General features: G+C 35.9%; 1 protein-coding gene across 4 annotated transcripts; it reads left to right on the top strand.

Moving 5' to 3' along the window:
• Positions 1–13,035: 13,035 nt before the first annotated feature.
• On the top strand, positions 13,036–21,165 carry LOC18445147 (two-component response regulator ARR2). 4 transcript variants are annotated; one of them, XM_020674184.2, is made up of 6 exons: positions 13,036–13,398; positions 14,761–14,913; positions 15,084–15,470; positions 16,172–16,248; positions 18,336–19,553; positions 20,442–21,165. In XM_020674184.2, the coding sequence occupies exons 1-6, from the start codon at positions 13,272–13,274 to the stop codon at positions 20,502–20,504; spliced, it is 2,025 nt and encodes a 674-aa protein (XP_020529843.1). In that variant the 5' UTR covers positions 13,036–13,271; the 3' UTR covers positions 20,505–21,165. The 4 variants fall into 4 exon arrangements, with proteins under 4 accessions (XP_020529843.1, XP_020529844.1, XP_020529845.1 ...); XM_020674185.2 differs by having other exon boundaries at positions 20,445–21,165; XM_020674186.2 differs by having other exon boundaries at positions 13,036–13,096.
• The last annotated feature ends 1,192 nt before the right edge of the window (positions 21,166–22,357 follow it).

Consider the following 22,357-nt stretch of genomic DNA (forward strand, 5'->3'; position numbering starts at 1 on the left):
ATAACATGAGGTTAATGCTTCAACATAATATCCCACCCTTCGTTCCTACCATTAACCTATCGAAATTATATGATAATACATACTTTCTGACAACTACTAAGAAAAAAAAAAATTCTAGACAATTTTTCCAATATCCAAACGGCCCCTAAAGGAACAGTGAAGCGTAACAACAGTGAAACCTCTACTAGTATTAGTGCACACATGCGTCAACTACGAGACAAGTCCATGAAACTCAGAGCTCTTTAAATGTATTATGACACTAGTTAATTTTTTGTTTTTTTTTCAAAAAAATTCCTATCATCGTCGTTATTATCATTATTTGAGCTTTATTTTAATTATTTGGGATCGGCTATAATGCAATTATAGGTGAAAGTTATTTGTTTTGAGTCCAAAATTTGTATGAACTTTTTGTGTTGTTCAATCTAAAGAAATTTGAATTGGCGCCTAAAAGTAATCCATTTGAACTCTACCTTCATGTCAGTTTGATAGACACAAAGATCAACAATTCCAAGAACTTAGAATCATTTTCTTGTAATGCTTTGGAAAAATCAAGTCGTAGAAAAGCTAGTTGTCTTGGAATTTCAGCTTATACTATAGCTTTATGATTCTTAGCATACAGTATCTTTTTATTTTTAAAAAAATTGCAGCATCTACCATCATGGACGGTGGAAATAGATTGTAGTTTTGATTAAAGCCTGGGCAGTCTGGGTGGGTAGTGGGGTACCACAATGTGATGTCTAGAGTTTCCTTCTTATCACTTAATTATAAAATAAAAAGTCTTTGCATTTCTATGTTAAAAATATAAATCATAGTTTTGGGAGACAAGGGTTTGTTGCACTATTTTCCATTAGAAACGATTTGTTAATTTTCATTCTATTATAAGCATTGCATATAAAAGATATCTATGTAAGTGCCTCTTCGGATTGTGTGTATGTCGCCAATCAAAGTGATTTATACGCTTGGGAAATTCTATTCGGCCTTTGGGTGATAATGGTTTATAGTGACATATATCAGTGCAAGCAGTTGGTGGAATTTCATTTTATGGAAAGTATAACATATACATGATATTTATGTAAAGCACATCTTCAGATCAAGTGTAAGCCGTGAACCAAGCCGATTTATCCACTTAGGTCGTTCTATTAACTTTTTTGGGTGAATGATGATTGCTTGTACCGTTAACTATTTCGAACCATTAGTACATTTACGTTTTATGAAAAGTATATCATGCACACGATATTTACGTAAGTGCCTCTTTGAATCATGTGTAAGTTACCGATCAGGCCAACTTCTACATTTGGGCCATTCTATTCAGCCTTTGGTGCAGAGCCGAAAACCCCAACAAATCAATTAGGCTTAACATAAGACCTGTATATTCAGGCTTAAGAACATATTTTACTTACACACCAAACAGGTTAGGTTGTAATTGCAACTCATGTGATGCATCCAAACTGGCCCTAATCTATAAACAAGTAAGAAAGCGCTACCGGTTTTCAAGATTGAATGGTGGAGGTGAATCATAGTACACACAATAAGACCTTCCATTTCGAGGATCCAAAGGTCAGGTGTCACCTGCACATGGTGCATAGCATTTAGCCATGCACATTATGTGTTTTTTTAGAAGCTCTCAACTCAAGTAAGTTGCCCTTAAACTTTGGGGGCAATAATAATTAAGGTTTAAGAGCCTTAATTCAAAAGACCAAGGAATCAGAGCTCTAATTTTGTCTTAGAAATGACAGCATGCGTATATATTAAATTGAGACATATCTCATTACAGCATTAATTTTTCCCTAATAGAGATCTTTCAAACAGTAACATTCATCGAATCTATTCAAACATTAGTTTACCCCAAAAATAATCGAAGCTCTTTTAAGCATTAACATTCTTCTAATCTCCTCTAGAAGTTGGGAAAGGAAGGCTCACAATTGATAATGAATAGAAAGAGGAGATGTACCACAAAATTTCCAAATTTTCTCCTTTTAGATTTCAATGTGAAGGAAAATTAACAATTAGCATTAGGGATATTTGTTTTTGTCATCTTAAAGAAAATATAAATGGTTAACGAAAGGGTCTCTCTCATCCCTCGTGTATAATTTGACTTTGTTATTTTTCTTGAATTAAATTTAATATAATTTGGATTTTGGATACTAACAGTAAAGTATGATTATTTATCCTAGCAAAACAGCGGTATTGGATTAAAATTTCCATTTTTGTCATTGTTTCCTAATCTCACTTTCTCTCTTCAAACTTTTTTGAAAAAGACTAGAAGTTTGAAATATTTTTTTGAAGATGGAATAAAAATTTTGGAAAGTTTTATCTCGTAACTCTGTAGTCTCTTCTCTAAGTTGCACTCATGAATAGTTTGAAGGGATAGAATTCAAAAAGATATAGGGACTGATAGCTGTACTGATGGTATGGTATGGTCCTCAATAGATTAGAATGACATACTAGGATTTTTGTAGCGACCCCAATTAGTTGGAGAAAGACTTCGACAATGATAATGATAACTCACGAATAGTTTGAAATAATTTTTTGAAAATTAAGATTCACACTCGTGAATAATGCAAGCCCCCCATTCTAGAAGACTAGCACAACACTAGGGCAATTTTATTTTTAATTCGAAAGAAAAGACCATGTGTCTACCCTGGACTGATGCATGTTGACTCAACGTAGCCTACTAGTGTATCAATTTAGGATAAAACCAGGACTTTTTTATCATAGAAACTATAATATAACATGGAGGCTGATGCTTCAACATAATGTCCTCCATTCCTACTGTTAATCTATTGAAATTACAATATAATACATACTAGCTGACAAATACTAAGAAACAAATTTTTTTGGATAATTTTTCTAGGATTCAAACAGCCCCTAAAGGAATAATCATACCAACTGGAGTTAAATTCACTCTAACAACAATGGTGCCTCCACCATTATCAGAAAATGCCGGCGTCAAATAAGAGACATGTCTACAAAAAAAACTCTAAGCTCCTTAAATGTATACCTGCGGCGTCAACTAAGAGATATGTCCATGAAAATACTCTATGCCCCTTAATGTATACCTACAACAGTTAAACTTTGAAATTATATGTGAAAGTTAGTTGTTTGACTCAAAAGTTTGCAGAAAAGCTTTTATCCATTGTTAAATCTAAGGAAATTTGAATTCGCACCCAAAAAGTGATCCATTTGAAGTTTAGAACTCCATCTACATGCCAATTTTAAAGATGCAAAGATCAATATTTCTGAGAACTTAGAATCATTTTTATGTTAAATTGATCACAAGGTGAATCAGACCTGCTTTGGAAAAATTCAAGTTGTAGTTGTTTTCTAAGAATGTAGATTCTACCATAAGCAAGCAAGAGATTCCAAAGATGAACGGTGAAAATAGATCGTAGTTTTGAGTAAGGCCTTCAGACTTACGTGGTCAGGGTGGTGAATGCCATAGCGTGACATCTAGAGTTTCCCTCTTACCACTTCATTGTAAGAGGGAAAAAAAAAACAAACAATTCCTTCACACTTTTATGTTTAAAATACAAATTTCGTAGTTTTGGGAGAGTAATGGTTTGTTGCGCGGTTTACCATTGTAAATGATTGGTAAACTTTCATTTTATGTATAGCATAGTACATACATGATATCTATGTAAGTGCTTCTTTGGATCATGTGTATGATGCCGATCATGCCAATGTATCCAGTTGGGAAATTCTATTTGGCCTTTTGAGTGATAATGGTCGACTGGTGCAAGCGGTTGGTCGAATTTCAAGTATAGCATATACGTGATATTTATGTAAGCACCTCTTCGGATTTGAGTGTAAGCCGTCAACCAAGCTGACTTATCTGCTCGGGTCATTCTATTCACGTTTTGGGTGAATAATGATTGCTTGTGCCGTTAACTATTTCGAACCATTAGTATATTTATGTTTTATGGAAAGTATAGCATGCACATGATGTTTACATAAGTGCCTCTTTGAATCATGTGTAAGTTATCGATCAAGCTGACTTCTACGTTTGGCCCATTCTACTCGGCCTTCGGTGCGGAGCTGAAAGCTACAAAACCACCTGGATATTCGAGCTTAAGAACCTCTTTTACACCCACCCAAAAAATGTTAACTTGTAATTGCAACTCATATGATCCATCCAAACTAGCCTAATTCTCTACACAAAAAGAAAGTGCCACTGGATATCATAGTACATATAATAAGACCTATCCCCCGTCCATTCCAAGGATCAAAAGGTCTGATGTCACCTGAAACTGGTGCATAGCATATAGCTCTGCACACTATGATAGCATACAGACCTTCTCTACAAAGTATTTTGAAAAAAAAATTAGAAGTTCGAAATATTTTTCTCAAGTTGAAACGAAAATTTTGGAAAGTTTTATTGCGTAACCCCTTAAGTCTCTTATCGAAGTTGCACTCATGAATAGTTTGAGATAATTTTTTGAAAATTAAAACTTGCACTCGTGAATAGTGGCATGCCACCCATTCCAGTGCAACTCTAGGCCAATTTTGTTTCTAAGTCGAAAGAAATGACCATCCACATAGTATCATAACTTTTATAAAAATATTTCCCAACGGTCTAGCATGGTCCTATGCAGGTTGACTCAACGTAGCCCCAGTACTATCAATTTAGGATAAAATCCGAACTTTTTTTTCATGGGATTATAGACTATGAGTCTATTTAGCTTTGATATAAGGAAGTCACAGTTGGTACGAGTCATTAGATGTCAAATTGGATACTTGGAGTGCATCAAAAAGTTAGAAAAATTTAAATTTATTTTTTAAACTTTGAGTCTAGTCAACGACACAAGAATAATTGTGACCTCGTTGTATTAGAAGTATATAACCTCTTTGTGTACTTTTCTTCTTCTCATAAAAACTATAATATAACACGAGGCTAATGCTTCAAGATAATGTCACACACTCCATTCCTACCGTTAACCTATCAAAATTATAATATATAGAAAATTATAGATACCCCCCCCCCCCTCCTCAAACTTTCTACAAATCCTACTCCCAATATTTTTTGTATGGTACCTAAACCCCAATATTATTTATTCTTATATATATCTCCCAATCAAATGGTCAAACCATTTTTTTGACCAAATGCCCCTTTTTCCTCTCTCTTCCCTTTTTAACTTATTATTTTATATTCTCTCAAACACACACTCTCTCTCTACTTACCCACAAGCTAAAACAAACTTCTTCTATCTATACTTATCCAAAAGCCAAAGCAAACTCTTTCATCGGTATTCTCTCTCTACTTACCCAACTAAAACAACTCTCTCTCCCTCTCTAGTTTCCCCCAAAACTATCGATCTCTCTATTTTCCTCTCTCCCAAATTTTTTTTGCGGTATAGCACATTTTGTGTCGGACGACCTTTTTTAGCCATAATTCTTTTAGAAAGTTACCGGTCTTGCACACTTTGTGCCGGACCGAAATATTTTTTGCGGTCTCGCACATTTTGGCCAGACTGCATTATTAGCCATAAAACTTCTGAAAGTTACTGGTCCTGAACACATTGTGTCGGATCGAATTTTTTTTTTTTTGTCCAGCACATTTTGTGTTGGACCACATTTTTAGCCATAAAACTTTTGGAAAGTTACCGGCCCTGCACACTTTGTGCCAGATCGAATTTTTTTTTTAGCGGTCTAGCACATTTTGTGTTGGACCACATTTTTTAGCCATAAAACTTTTGGAAAGTTACCACACTTTGTGCCAGACCGAATTTTATTTTTTATAATTTAGCACATTTTGTGCGGGAGGGAAAAAAATTTTGCGGTCCGGTACGTTTTTGCGTCAGACAACAAAAAAAATTTCAATCCAACAACAATTGTCTAGGACCATATTTTTGAACCTTGTATGATTTGGTGTAGAGAGAGATTGGGACTGATAGTGGGTAGAGAGAGAAAGAGAGTTTGGATAGAGAAAATGTGAGAGAGTGGGTGGGTAAAGGAGAGAATGGGAGAGATGGTGGAGAGAGACATAGAGAGAGAAACTGCTTTGAGACAAATTGGTAGCTCGTGATTAAATTTTTCAAAAGGGAAAGAGAGAGAGAACAAAGTGCATTTTGGTCTTAAAACTTATTGACTATTTGACTGGGGGGTAGATGTAAGAAAAAGTAGTATTGGGATTTAAGGTATAATGTAAAAAGTAAAAAAGGTTAGGATGTGTGGAAAGTTGAAATTAGAGGGTATCTATAATTTTCCCTATAATATAATACATTCTATCTGACAAATAGTGAGAAATTTTTTTTTCCGAACAATGTTTCTAAGATCCAAACGGCTCTAAAGGAATATTTATACCAAGCAGAATTCAATTCACCGCAACAACAATGAAGCCTCCACTGCTATTAGAGCACACAGGCTTCAACTAAGAGACATGTGCAGGAAAAAACATTTAAGCTCCTTAAATGTATACCTACACTAGTTAAATTTAAAAAACAAAAAGAAAAAAAAGCCCATGTCATCGTTGTCGTCATCGTCATCCAAGCTTTATTTTAACTATTTGAAGTTGGCTACAAATATCAAGAAAGTCGTCAAATTTTAAAATATGAAATTATAATTCAAAGAAGTCGTCAGTATGTTATGCATTAACTATCTTTTTCTTATCTACTTATCAAGGCCTAAGACTAACAAGTACTTCCGAGTTGACCCAAGTTGTCATTTGTATTGGAAAATGATGATATTGGCCAAGGGCTTGCAGTGCAAGTATAGGTGAAAGTCATTTGTTTGAGTCCAAAATTTGTAGATAACTTTTAATCTATTGTTCAATCTGAAGACATTTGAATTCCCACCTAAAAGTGCTCCATTTGAACTCCACCTACATGTCAGTTTGGTAGATGCAAAGCACACCAATTCCAAGAACTTAGAATCATTTTCATGTTAAATTGATCCTAAAGTGAACTAGACATGCTTTGGAAAAATTCAAGTTGTAGAAAAGCTAGGTGTCTTGGAATTTCAGCCTATACTGTAGCTTTATGATGCTTAGCATACAATATCTTTTTTTTACTTGTTTTTAGGAATGTAGCTTCTACGATGATGGACAGTGGAAATAGATTGTAGTTTTGAGGAAGGCTTTTAGGCTTGGGCAATCTTGGTGGTGGGTTGTCACAATATGATTTCTAGACTTTCCCTAGTACCGTTTAACTATATAAAACAAAAAAAGAAAAAAATCTTTCACACTTCTATATTTAAAATACAAACCATAGTTTCGGGAGAAAAATGGTTTACCAGTGTAAACAATTTGTGAATTTTCATTTTATGTAAAGCATGGCATATTTATGTAAGTGCCTCGTCGGATCATGTGTATGTCATCAATCAGGGAAATTTACACACTCGGGAAATTGTATTCGGTCTTTTGGGTGACAATGGTTTATAATGACATTCACTGGTGCAAGCACCTCTTCGGATCGAGTGTAAGCAGTGAACCAAGCCAACTTATATTTAATTTTTGGGTGACTAATGACTGCTTGTACAATTCACTATTTCGAACCATTAGTAGATTTACGTTTTATAGAAAGTACAACATGCTCACATAAGTGCCTCTTTGAACCATGTGTACGTTACCGATCAGGCCCACTTCTACATTAGAGCCATTTCTATTTGGCCTTTCATGCAGAGCCGGAAAGCGACAACAAATCAATTAGGCTTATCATAGGACCCGGATATTCGGGCTTAGTAACTTGTTTTACCCCCACCCCAAACATGTTAGCTTGTAACTGCAACTCTTGGGTTACATCCAAACTGGCCCTAATCTATAAACAATCAAGAAAGCAACACCCATAATACTAGGACAATTAATTAAGATTTAATTGCTTTAATTCAAAAGACCAAGGAATCAGAGCTCCATTTTTGTCTCTCAAATGAGAGCATGCGCATATACTAAATTGAGATATATCTCATTAAGTCATTAATTTGTCCCTAATATAAATCTTTCAAGCAGTAACTCATCGAACATAATTTTGATTTTGGGCACTAACAATAAAGTATATGATTATTTAGCCTAAGCAAAACAGCAATGTGGGATTAAAATTTCCATTTTTATCATTGTTTCCTAATCTCACTGTTTCTCTTCAAACTCTTTTGAAAAAGATGAGAAGTTTGAAATAAATTTTTGAGGATGAAGTAAAATTTTTGGAAAGTTTTACTACATAACCCCTAAGGCTCTTATCTAAGTTACAGTCGTGAATAGGTTGAAAGTTAAAACTCACACTCATGAATGGTTCCATGCCACCCATTCTAGCAGACTAGCTCAACTCTAGGGAGATTTTATTTTAATTGGAAAGACCAAATAGGATCATAAGATTTATATCAAAATTCCCAAAGGTCTACCCCGGATTGATGCATGTTGACTCATCGTAGCCTACTGGTGTATCAATTTAGGATAAAACCTGGACCTTTTTCTCATAGAAACATAATATAACACGGATGCTGATGCTTCAACTTAATGTCTCACCCTCCATTCCTATTGTTAATCTATCAAAATTATAATATAATACATACTACCAGACAAATACTAAGATTTTTCCAGACAATATTTCTAGGATCAAAATGGCCACCAAACGGAGTTCAATCCTCCACCGGTATTAGAAATGCAGGCATCAACTAAGAGACATGTCCCTAAAAAAACTCTAAGCTCCTTAAATGTATACCTACACTATTTAAACTTCGAAATTATAAGTGAAAGTTAGTTGTTTGACTCCAAAAGTTGCAAAATACTTTTTATCCATTGTTGAATCTAAAGAAATTTGAATTGGCACCCTAAAACTGATTCATTTGAAGTTTTGAACTCTATCTGCATGCCAATTTGAAAGTTGCAAATATCAACAGTTATGAGAACTTGGAATCATTTTCCTTTTAAATTGATCACAAGTTGAATCAGATATTCTTCGGAAAAATTCAAGTTGTAGTTGTTTTTAAGAATGTAGATTCTACCATACGAAAGCAAGAGATTCCAAAGATGGACAGTGGAAATATATCGTAGTTTTGAGGAAGTCCTTAATGCTTGGGTGGTCAAGGTGGTGGGTGCCGTAATGTGACGTCTATAGTTTCCCTCTTACCACTTAACTCTGAGATGAAAAAAAAAACAAAGAAAGAACAAACAATTCTTCCACACTTCTATGTTTAAAATACAAATCATAGTTTTGGAAGAATAATGGTTTGTTGTGCGGTTTACCATTGTAAATGATTTATAATTTTTCATTTTATCTATAGCATAGAGTACGCATGATAGTTATGTAAGTGCCTCTTCGAATCATGTATATATCACCGATCATGCTGATTTATCCAATTGGAAAATTCTATTAGGCCTTTTGGGGGATAATGGTTTATAGTGACATTTATTGGTGCCAGCAGTTGGTTGAAATTTGTTTTATAGAAAGTATAACGTATACGTGATATTCATTTAAGCACGTCTTCGGATCGAGTGTAAGTCGTCAACCAAGCCGACTTATTCGCTCGGGTCATTCTATTAACTTTTTGGGTGAATAATGATTGCTTGTGCCGTTAACTATTTCAAACCATAACTAGATTTGCATTTTATGGAAAGTATAGCATGTACATGATATTTACATAAGTGCCTCTTTGAATCATGTGGTAAGTTACCGAACATGCCAACTTCTACATCGGCCCATTCTGTTCAGCCTTTGGTTCAGAGCCGAAATCTACCACAAGTCAATTAGGCTTAACATAAGACCTGGATATTCAGGGTTAAGAACCTGTTTTACCTTCACCCCAAACATGTTAGCCTGTAACTGTAATTCATGTGATGCATCCAAACTGGCCTAATTCTCTACACAAAACTAGGCACCACCAGTTTTAAAGATGAATGGTGGAGGTGAATCATAGTACACACAATAAGACCTATCTGCCATCCATTCCAAAGATCAAAAGATCTGATGTCACCAAGATGGTGCATAGCATATAGCCTTGCACATTATGTGTTTTTTAGAAGCTCTAAATTTAGTTAAGTTGACACTTAGAGAGGCACCCCTAAACTTTAGGGTTAATAAATTAATATTAAAGAGCGTTAATTCAAAAGCCCAAGGAATCAAAGCTTCATTTCTGTCTTTTGAAATGAGAGCATGCGCATATACTAAATTAATATATATCTCATTAAGTCATTAATTTATCCCTAATAGAAATCATTCAAGCAGTAACATTCATCGAACATAATTTGGATTTTGGACACTAACAAAAAAAGTATGAATATTTAGCTTAAGCAAAACAGCCGAGTGGGATTAAAATTTCCATTTTTTCCATGGTTTCTTAACTCACTTTTTCTTTTCAAACTCTTTTGAAAAAGATTAGAAGTTTGAAATAATTTTTTTAAAATGAAATAAAATTTTTGGAAAGTTTTACTACGTAACCCCTTACGCTCTTATCGAAGTTACAGTCGTGAATAGTTTGAGATAATTTTTTGAAAGCTAAAACTCACACTCACGAGTAGTGCCATGCCATCCATTCTAGCATACCAGTACAACTCTAGGGCGATCTTATTTTTAATCAGAAAGAAAAGGCCAATCAAACGGGATCATAAGATTTATATCAAAATTGCCCAAGGTCTACCCTAGACTGATGCATGTTAACTCACCGTAGCCTACTAGTGTATCAATTTAGGACAAAACCCGAACCTTTTTCTCATAGAAACATAATATAATGCGGAGATTGATGCTTCAACATAATGTCCCACCCTCCATTCCTACTGTTAAACTATCAAAATTATAATATAATACAAATACTAAGAAAAAGATTTTTCCAAACAATTTTTCTAGGATCCAAGTGGCCCTTAAAAGAATAGTCATACCAACCGGAGTTCAATCCTCCACCGATATTCGAAAATACAGGCATCAACTAAGCGACATGTCCATGAAAAAAACTTCAAGCTCCTTAAATGTGTACCTATACTAGTTAAACTTTGAAATTATAAGTGGAAGTTACTTGTTTGATTCTAAAATTTGCAGAGAACTTTTGATCCATTGTTGAATCTAAGGAAATTTGAATGGGCACCCTGACCCATTTGAAGTTTTGACCTCTATCTACATGCCATTTTGAAATATGAAAAGATTAACAATTCTAAGAATTCGGAATTGTTTTCTTTTTAAATTGATCACAAGTTGAGTTATTCAAGTTGTAGTTGTTTTTAAGAATATAGATTTTACCATAAGAAAGCGAGATATTCCAAAGAAGGATGGTGGAAATACTTGTAGTTTTGAGGAAGGCCTTTAGGCTTGGGTGGTCAAGGTGGTGGGTGCCATAGTATGACGTCTAGAGAATAACGGTTTGTTGCGTGGTTTATCATTGTAAATGATTTGTAATATTTCATTTTATGTATAGCATAAAATACACATGATATGTGCCTCTTTGGATCATGTATGTATCTTATGTAAGTGCCTCTTCGGATCACGGATCATGTATGTATTGCCTATCATGCCGATTTATCCGGTTGAGAAATTCTATTTGGCCATTTGGGTGATAATGGTTTATAGTGCCATTTACTGGTGCAAGCGGTTGGTCGAATTTTGTTTATGGAAAGTGTAACGTATACATGATATTCATGTAAGCACCTCTTCGGATTCAGTGTAAGTCATCAACCAAGCCGACTTATTTGCTCGGGTCATTCTATTAACTCTTTGGGTGAATAATGATTGCTTGTGCCATTAACTATTTCGAACCATGATGGAAAGATAGCATGCACACGATATTTACGTGAGTGCCTCCTCGAATCATGTGTAAGTTACCGATCAGGCCGACTTCTACGTCGCCCCATTCTGTTCGACCTTCGATATGGAGCCGAAAGCTACAACAAATCAATTAGACTTAACATAAGACCTGGATGTTCGGGCTTAAGAACCTGGTTTACCCCTACCCCAAACAGGTTAGCTTGTAACTACAACTCATGGGATGCACCCAAACTACCCTAATTCTCTACACAAAACAGTAGGCACCACCGGTTTTCAAGATGAATGGTGGAGATGAATCATAATACACACAGTAAGACCTATCTGCCGTCCATTCCAAAGAAGGACAGATATGATGTCACATGATGTCACCAAGATGATGCATATCATATAGGCCTGCACATTTTGGGTTTTCTAGAAGCTCTAAACTTAGTTGACACTAAGAGAGGCACCCCTAAATTTTGGGTTAATAAATAAGATTTAAGAGCCTTAATTCAAAAGCCCAAGGAATCGTTGTGTCTTTCGAAATGTGAGCATGCGCATATACTAAATTGATACGTCTCATTAAAACATTAATTTACCCCCAAAAATGACAAGGTACCCTTTAAGGCCATAGCATGCATCGAATCATCTTCAACAATTGGAAAAAAAAGCAAGATTCACAATTGACAACTAGGAGAGATAAAGAGATGCACACAAAATCATGAAATTATCCCTCTCTAAATTTCAGCGTGGAGTAAAATTAGAGCCCCCATTTTTTTAAAAGAAAATGGAAATTTGTGTTACGGGTTGTACCTTCGAATAAAGTCTTTTTTTTTTTTTTTTTTCTTTTTAAGGAATTTGTTAATTTTTTCAAAATCATTTAAATATTAAAATTTGAAATAATTTTGAAAAAGCTTTGACCCTAAACTCTCTCTCGTCTTAGGATTCCCCCAAATTTAGATTTGGAGATGATTTAGGAGACCGTTGTCGAAAATTTGGACTCATTTTAGCTTTCAGTTTGGAGGAAAAAAAAACTAATTTCAATAATCCAGAATTAATGGGTCCTTTAGAGAGAGAGAAAGGTGGTAGGTAGAGAGAGAGAGAGAGAGAGAGAGACTCCGGTCTCCCGGGGGGGGGGGGGGGGAGGAGAAGAAGATAGGGACGAACAGTGACTCATTTACTCTTTCTTTGTAGAGAGAGAGAGAGAGAGAGAGAGAGAGAGAGAGAGTAGGGGAATCCGTGGTTTAGAGAGAGAAAGGGGTGTGGGGTTCATGCACTACTTAGCTGGCGTGCTTTGTCAGCGCACGTGTGATTGTACGCGTGTGCTTGCTGCGCTGTATATCCCCTTCTCTTTCGGGGGGTGGCCTTCGAATTCTCCATACTTAGGCACCAGCGCTCACTCTAAAATGGGGCCTCCGGCTACTCCACCACCACCACTGGTAACCCTAACCCTTCATTCTCTCTCCTCCGCTTTCTCGCTCTTCTTCCTCTCCTCTTTTCCATATCCCTAGCTACTGAATTTCTCGCCGGGAAGTGTTTTTCCGGCGACTGGATTCTCGGTTTCTAGTTCTTTCCTGGCTTCTTAGACAGTCCTTTTACTGGTTTTTGGGAATCATGAGTGCTTTGAAAATTGAGGGAGTTCCTCCAAAGTTTCCTATTGGACTTAGAGTTTTGGTTGTGGACGATGATTCCACATGTCTCAAGATTCTTGACAAGATGCTTCAGAAATGTGCCTATGAAGGTGAATTCGTTTGCTGATTCACTTTTGGGGTCTCTTTTTGAGTATTCGTTCTTTCGTTACAGTGAATTATTCTTGGGATTGGGGGTGTTTGAATTTTGCTTGGGTTTTGGTTTTACTTTTGTTTTGGATTATTCTTTCTTTATTTCGTCTTCTACGGTGTTTTGTTTTGATTTTTAGTTTGTTTTTTATTGGAATTTGGATAAATGTGGTACAACTGTTCCTTTTGGAAATTGGGATATTTCTTTATTGAATTTTTATTTATTTTTTTAGTGATTTTCAACTGCTTTTCAATTGGAAATGAGAGATACTCTTGGTGGCATTAAAAAAAAAAAAAAAACTATATTATTACTACTACAGGTGAATCGAATTCATACTTGTAGAGGTTCAAAGTTAAAGTATTTCCAAAGCAAGACTTTTTCTTTTTCCAAATCTTTTCTTAAGTAGTTCTTTCTGACTTTGTTGCGGTCTACATTTATATCTATTTTGGGAAATGCTGTTCGGTCTTGTATGGAGTTAGTTCTTACTTTTGGAAATGGGTCTGGTCTCTATATCAAGTTAGTTAGTTGTTATTTTGGGAGTCTCTATAGTCTTCATCAAGTTAGTGTCTTTATTGTTCAATTATTTAATGGTTTTACATAATACTGATGTTCTTCTGTCGGCAGAGTCTTTCTGATATCTATCCGTAATACATTGATCCTTGAATTTTTTGGATTTTCCGAGACTACATGCTGGACTTCTATTCCTCCCAGTTGCATTCGACAGTTTCTTACCTTTTGATGCTTCTCTCATTGTTTGGTAATTGGAAGTCAGCAGTTTTTAAATGAGGGTCTTTTGATTTTTTCGTTGCTTTTTCTTTTAATATCTGGTGACTGGTCGAAGTCGTATGTTACTATCTTTGGAAAACCATCGGTTAAGGAATCTTTCAGTTCAAACAAATTTGATCAAGAGTGTCGTTATTGATATTTTATTATTATGAGATTCGGCTCCTTTGTATCCGCTGTGTTTTTTATATAGTGAGAATCTGAATTTGAGACCTCTATAAAAAATTTCATGCAATTTTTGATACTTAAGTTTGCTGCTTTCATCTCCCTTTAAGTTCTTCTGTTTCTGAGACTGATGGATCTTCACTAATATTTCTTTGAGAACATGCAAGGTGTGATAGTTTTGGCAAAGTGAGTTCTTTTTGGAACTTGGAGTTGTAGGGTAATGTCTACTTATTGTATGAATTGTATATTGGTTTTCTGTCCTCTCGTTTTTTCTCTTATTTCTTTTTAGTACTATGGCTATTTCTTTTGCTAAGATAATGAAGCTTGCATACTTTTACTTTTCAAAGAAGAAAGACTGATTGCTTTTAACCTGCAGTATGGACGTGCTCGCGGGCTTCAGACGCCTTGAATCTTCTTAGGGAGAGAAAAGGTGGTTTCGATATTGTCCTAAGTGATGTCTACATGCCTGATATGGATGGATTTAAGCTCCTTGAGCACATTGGGTTGGAAATGGATCTTCCGGTTATAAGTAAGCACTTTTTCTTTTCTCAGTAAGAAATTATTTCAGACTCTTCATGCTTTGATTATATGAGTTGGTCATTTCTTTTATGATAGGTGATTATATAATTGGGATTTTGGTTTCATATTCTCTGGTCTATTAATTAAAAGAAAAATAAATAATTTGGTTCTTGAATCCAGTGATGTCTGCTGATGATAATCCGACAGTTGTGATGAATGGGGTGGTACATGGGGCTTGTGATTATCTCATTAAGCCTGTGCGCATGGAAGCTATAAAGAATATATGGCAGCATGTGATAAGAAAGAAGAGAAATGGATTGAAGGAACAGTCAGGGAGCGTAGAAGAAATTGATAAAAATAAGAAGGGGTCTGATGACGTTGATAATGCATCATCTGTGAACGATGGTAATAATTGGAAGAATACAAAGAGGAAGAAGGATTCAAAGGACGAGGAGGATGAGGGTGATGAGCGTGATGATTCCTCCACTTTGAAGAAACCTAGAGTGGTTTGGACCATCGAGTTACATCAACAGTTTGTGACTGCGGTGAAGCAGTTAGGCCTTGAAAGTAAGAATCCTTGCATTCTGATTACTCTTTTTTCATTTGGTTTCTTTCTACCTTGGAATTAAGGCTCAAACCTATTACAATATTTTCCCTATCTTTTCTTGACAATCCATGTCGATTGTGAGGTTTTCCTATATTTATTAGAATACTCATTATTTCTTGAGCTGAGGAAGACAAATATTGGTTTCTATCTTGACTTTAAGTTGGTGCTATTAAAGGTCACTAAATCCCCATGAAAGGCTATCAGCAAATTTACAGTGTTAAAACTGCCTCTTCTTTTACATCTGGCAAAATTTTCGCCATAGTCATTGTGTATAAATTTCGGGTACCTTACTCATCAATCACTAACTTTGGTTTGGATAGTTCCTGTGTTTTGACTGTTTTTCTATATTATATTAAGTATTAATTATATCTCTTCCGTACATTAACCACATGCTAGGAACAGATTTCAACTGGTGACATGAGGATTTTCAGTCCTCGGCTCTACCAGCTGAGTTATCCCGACCATATGATCCATCAAATATTGCAGAGCCCTAGTATTTATTACGGTTCAGAATTGGACCATAACAATGGACCACTGTTTTTGTAATCCCTTTGTAAAACTAATTTATTTTTGTCATTTTGCACAGAGTTCAGCGTAGTCTACCTTTGTGACTTTTATAGAGTACCGTACTGTGCTATCTGACTGTGCTGCATTATTGCAGAGGCTGTTCCCAAGAAAATATTGGAAATAATGAATGTGCCCGGACTCACTAGAGAAAACGTTGCGAGCCACCTACAGGTATAATGTCAATTAGTTTGAAAGTTCTCATCAGTTTTTCTGTATTGATATTTGCTATCTTCTCGAGACACATTTCGGCAAAAATTCATATGGTTACATGGAATTTGACTTGCCTCCAGTCCAGATTTTCTCTGTTGCCAAACAATATTATGTGTTACTTCATCATAACCATGTGGTTCATATTTTCTTATGGAACCTATATTTTCTGGAAATTGCCTTCCCTTTGTTTCTTACTGTAACCAATGCTTATACTTGGATATGCATGTCCAACACTTTGGGTCATTGAGTTTGGTATTTACCGGATGTGTGAGTGACTTTATTTATTATTTCTTGAGTCGAGCATTGTGTATTTCTTGCCATATTTGGGTATGCATGGGGGTTGTGGATCTATTAGGTCTTATTCAATGTAGAGTAGATCTAACTACATAGGCTCCCTTCCCAAACTATTTGCTTTCAAAATCATCATTTCTTCCTGGTGTTTCCGAGAATAATAAACTTAATTTTTTGAAATCAGAGAATAATAAACTTAATTTGACAGCGCCTCTCTCTCTCTCCCTCTCTCTCTCCATGATTGTAAACATGGATTTAAAAGGCTTGATTTCCATGCTAAGTCATGGAGGGCCTTCATAGGCTTAAACCTTCTCATATATGTATATACAAAGAAACCATTTATTATTAATACAAGGAGGTTACAATCATCTTGTCCATCAGATTGCAAATCAGGTGGTTGTGAGTGTGTTATTGACTAGACTCAAAGTTCGAAAAAAAAAATTTCAAACTTTGTGCACAGTCCAAGCCCCCGAATTTTTCATCTAATGGCTTGGAGCAATTGTCAGTATAGTAAAACACAAATTGTTATTGTTAGAAATTAGAATTGTTCAATGTATTGTTTATAGCAAGCATTATTATACCCTCAAACTGACCAAGATTGTGTCACTGTTTGCATATGGCAGCTCAAGGGTTTGAAACTTTGAAATTTGTGTTTCCTATTATAGTATATAGTTACTTTACATCTATAGAACAATTCTTTGGTTAGGTTACACAGTTCGAAAATTATTATTGATGCAAAAAAAAACAGATAAGAAAATGAAAATATTAGTTGATGCATGAATATGGTTTCCAATCTTAACTTAGCAAAGTGACTTTGTCATTAATTGCAGCTTCTATGATGTGATAAAGTGCCACCGTCAAAACCAAATTTTCCTTATATGGATGAAAACTGATTGACTCTTGTACATATATATGTTTTTTATTAGCTGCTTCTTGTATCATTTTAATCTTGCGTCTGTTGTTATGGACTGATATATAAGGGAATTATCTCAGCAATATTTCTAAATGAGTCTTGATTGGGACTTGAGAAGAAGTTTTAATCCTTGGGTATGAGGAGAGCTATCTCTTGGGATCTCGAATCTCCGCAGATAAACTGTCATGCACACACCCGTTATCCAAACATAAGTATGTATTATAAATGAGGGAGGGAGCTAGTGAAGGAGAGAATTATGTACACATGTACTATAAATATGTATTACTAAGGTTGATGGTGCATGAGCTCTTAGATTCTGTTGGATGCTTCTCCTGCTACTGTACGTACATCTGATTCCTTTCTCACCTTTGCTCTAATTCATATCTTCTGTTTAAATTGTTGCATCGAATGTTTGGGTTGTTGAATCAAGAGTTTGTTGTTTAAATTTATGAGGGTTGATATACATCTACTTTTCTTCTCCTTCCATCATTAGGATGCCATTTAAGTTGCTCTATATGTAGATTCAGTTTCTTCTTTTACCTGGGCTGTCGCGATTACAAGGACATATGTGTGGGATCTGTGTGCAAGATCCAATCTTTCTAGACTGATAGATAAGTTCGTGGGTGAGAGATCCTACTCTCATGACTGAAAGATCTTACTCTCATGACTGATCTCCCGAAAAATATTTTTGAATTGCTTCTAGGTTCGCTTTCCCTTTCTCTACTTCACCAAGAATCCCAAAAGTCAATGAATTTAATGGAATTTTACTCATCCAAAGAATTATAAATGAACTTTTATTTGCCATGTTTTTCTGTCTGTCACAATGTGCATATATATTATGCAGAAGTACCGCCTGTACCTTCGTAGGATTTCTGCTGGATCACAACAGGGAAACATCAACCCGTCCATCCTTGCTTCCTCAGATCCGAGTTTTGCAGCAATGGCTTCTCTCGATAGGTATGAGTTCCAAGCTATGGTAACTTCTGGTCGAATTCCTCAGCAAAATTTCATGGCCATGCAAGCTGCTCTCGGCAGATCAAACTCAAACACTACTGTTGCCATGGCCCACGTAGACCCAAGAAATCTTTTCAAAATGGAAATGCAAAATCCAAATTCTTCCAATATGCTAAGGTATGGCCAAACTCAACATCTGAGCAATAGTCAAGCAAACATGCTCCAAGGGTTCCCATCACCCTTGGACTCTAAAAATATCAGTCATTTGCACCAACCATTTCAACAATTTGGAAACATGGATCTCCAAGCCGACAATTTGTCGAAGCTGCAGTCTCATTTGCGACCGATCTCTTCACCCCAAGGAGATCCCAGCTTTAATCCTAGCTCAAGAGCTATGCATTCAGAAAACTTCCCTCTAATGAGGCCGATGAGCCAGCAACCACCACAACAACTCTCGCTTTCTCTTCAGCAATATCAAATGCAGGCCAACTCGTTACACCATCAGCAATCAAAGGGGCAGTTCTTAACTGAAATGGGGCATATGTCGAAGCTTCCGTCTTCTTCCTTCGGGAAGCAAATGGTCTCGAATGACTTGAGTGGTCACATACTGGGAAGAAATGGAGCTAGTGCCATTGCATCATCCCAAAATGACTTCTTGGGGGGTTCCAATTATGGTGTATTTGGCCAGACACCATCTCTTTCTTACCAGGCAAATCACCAGTTGGACATTCTGAATAGTCTGTCTCTGCCTATTACTGGAGGCTTCGATGGGCTTGGTTCTAGGGGTTTTGCTCCGAATTTCAATTCCTTCAATGATGGCAGCTTTGTGCAAAATGGAGGTGACCATTTCGGTTTTGGGAGTCATGGTTTAAGTGTTTGTGACCAGAAAAATGGTCAGCTTCAAGATGCTTCCTCTGTTGGAAAGGGAATATTTTTTGTGGAAGGCGAAGAAGAACACAGGAGACCTGGAATCAACAATATTCAAGTGCATAACAACGTTCTTCCTGGCAATCAACCTAAAGTCAAGGATGAGAGTTCGGATGTTGATAGTGTTCTACTTAACGAGCACTTTGGTCAAGATTATCTCTTGAGTGGGATTTTTAAACAGGTTAGTCTTTTCTTTTCTTTTACTTGCATTTTAAATTTTGAGCAAATAGAAACAAATATATGCAGGGGTTATATCTGCATTTTAAATAGTGTCCCGTTTTGTATTTGTATTTTATTCATTTGCTATGAATATCTCTGGAATAATTGTCCTCTTCTCCTTCATATTCCATTTCTCTTTTTTTGGGATTATTTTTTTTGGGTCAGTCAATTTTTTGGGATTAAAATAGGAATAATAGTATACAAATAGCATATTATATGGTCTTAACTGTCAATTCTCAACTACACATGGTTAAGATGAACTAACCTGTCATTGTCTGCTCAAACGGAGCAGCCATTCATCAAGCAGGCAGTTGAATTTGTATACCCTTTTTGCGAATGTATACTCTCTCTCTCTCTCTCTCTCTCTATATATATATATATATATACATATATATATATATACCATAGCTAAAATATGACACACATTATCTCTACCATGCATACTCAAACAGAAGTAGAAGAATCTCTCATTTCCACATCCCCCTTTTCTATGTGGGGATTGTAGACCATATACATTTGGTATAAGAAGATCACAATCAACCCTAGTCATCAAATGTAAGATCCAACAGCTCAGGTCACAAAAGAGAAATTTTTTGCAAATTTTGAATGTAGTAAAAGGTACACTCCCAGCTGCTCGATTTCATTTCTAACTGTTGAGGATGATTGTGATTTCCTTGTACCAAAAATGAATGGTCTTATTGCATACTTTCTCTTTTGTGTGAATGGTGGACACGAATGGAGCATACTCATTGTGGGATTGCAGTATTTTTCCCTTTGCTGTTTATATTCTTAGGATTCGCTTTGAATTGCTTTTATTGACTCTCTCTCTCTCACCTTTTATATTCTTAAGCAGCCTGAAGACGATAACATTTTTAACATTGATGGTTGCAACATGGGTGACGGTTGTCAGTAATAGATGTCTGTGAGCACATGTTGTTGGTGAAGTTAGATTAGGCTCATTCTCAGGTGAAGTTAGATTAAACTCATTGTAAGTGGGGCAACAATTCCTGGTACTTCCACCAGTGGAGAACCACATAGTTGGGGCTTTCTCTCTCTCTCTCTCTCTCTCTCTCTCTCTCTCACCAAGTTTTTGTTTTTCCTATAACTACTGGAGAGGTGCTGCAATTGGATTCGAGAATCTGGGTTTCATGGGAGGGACAGCATGGATACTGCATGGAAATGGTCATTCCTACATATGAGGAGAAGGCTGGTTTCTCACTCCAAATGATGCAAGAGAACTCTCTTTCTCTAATGGTGTACCATACATAGCGGCCAAAAAGTTCCTGCAAATTTTTTTATTGCATGTTGCTGAGTCTAACCCAGATTCAAAATAGGGATTAAGAAGTCATTGAGGTGAATGGGTAGTTTGGGTTTTACAGAGTTCTTCGGAATTAGAGGTTGGTTGGTTAACCATATTCATTTAACCACAATAATGCCCAGGCTGTTGGCTGATAGCATGTACAGATCTCATTTTGAATACAAGAAATGTGGATCCTATGTTGCTTCATGAATACAAGAAATGGAAATCTTTGTTGCTTCATTCACAATCAATGAATTTTGTTTCTTAATGCAAACAAGGATCAAAATGTGGGTAGGTTTTACTTTGTGTATTTTGGCAGGTTAAGGCTGCAAGTAGCAATATATATATATATATATATATATATATATATATATATATATATACACACCATACTGTGGTATTATACAATATAAATGCAGTGTATATATACTATCCATAAGTGATAGATGGTACGTGGACCACCATGTGGAGCATCGATATACTGTAGTTCCTGAAGAAGGAAATGCCCTTAAATCTTCACCGTTCGTCGTCAGATCCTAGGATGGGTAATAACATGGTATGCGATTTATGATATGCACTGATGTATAGTATGGTTCCTGAATACAATATTAGAGGCACACGCCTCCATGATGCAGATGCACACTTAATACCCTAACAGTTTTTCCCTCTCTCTTATGGAAAAAGGCAGCTTCTAAGTTTATTGTAATGGCGAAATAATTCTTTTCATTCATAAAATTGTGTAAAAGATAAATATCCTAGTTTCATACTATGCAAATTTACACCCATAGTCCCATAATTGATATCCAACCATCCGTCATGTGGATACATATGATGGATATAGTTTTAGAACACCATACACCATAGTTGGGCTTCCCCGTCTCTATCACTCTCTCTCGCTGTCTATCTCCATGCACCACAGTTGGGCTTCCTCTCTCTCTCTCTCTCTCTCTCTCTCTCTCTCTGAAAAGCTGAGGTTTTAGCCACCTTCTCTATTTCTCTTTGAACTTTGGACACAAAAGCTAAAGTTCTAGCACCTTATCTCTCTCTCTCTCTCTCTCTCTGAACTATGGCATATCTGACATAAAAAAAAAAAAAGACTTATCTTCTTGATGGAGGAAGCTAATCAACTATTCAATACCTTTCGTTCCCCTTACGAAAAGTAAAAGAGAGAAACTTTTGATAAAGATATTTAATGAGGTGAGCTAAAATTTTGCCAATTAAACTGTTGTAGTTAAAGGTTATTTCACTCACAATTTTACTAGAGGAAATTGTTGGTTCCATAATTTCGCACACAAAATTGAGTAAATTTTGCTATAATAATCGATGCACTAAATTTAAATCGACTTGTTATGAAATATGGAAAAATCCTGAAATTTCCAAAAATTCAGCACAAAATGGTACACCACTATTTTACCTGTGCAAGATGCCACAGGCATCCACCATCCATTCCTAACAAAGGGTGGCCT

This window comes from Amborella trichopoda, chromosome 2 (genome assembly GCF_054954075.1).
Source record: "Amborella trichopoda isolate Santa Cruz 75 chromosome 2, AtrichopodaSantaCruz75HAP2 v2.0, whole genome shotgun sequence".
In the NCBI taxonomy this organism is placed as follows: domain Eukaryota; kingdom Viridiplantae; phylum Streptophyta; class Magnoliopsida; order Amborellales; family Amborellaceae; genus Amborella; species Amborella trichopoda.

Excerpts from the sequence above, each read along its gene's own strand:
- LOC18445147 (XM_020674184.2), top strand. The coding sequence starts at position 13,272 with ATGAGTGCTTTGAAAATTGAGGGAGTTCCTCCAAAGTTTCCTATTGGA. Across the intron at positions 16,249-18,335 it reads ACGTTGCGAGCCACCTACAG|AAGTACCGCCTGTACCTTCG; the intron begins GTATAATGTCAA and ends TATATTATGCAG. Across the intron at positions 19,554-20,441 it reads TGAGTGGGATTTTTAAACAG|CAGCCTGAAGACGATAACAT; the intron begins GTTAGTCTTTTC and ends TATATTCTTAAG.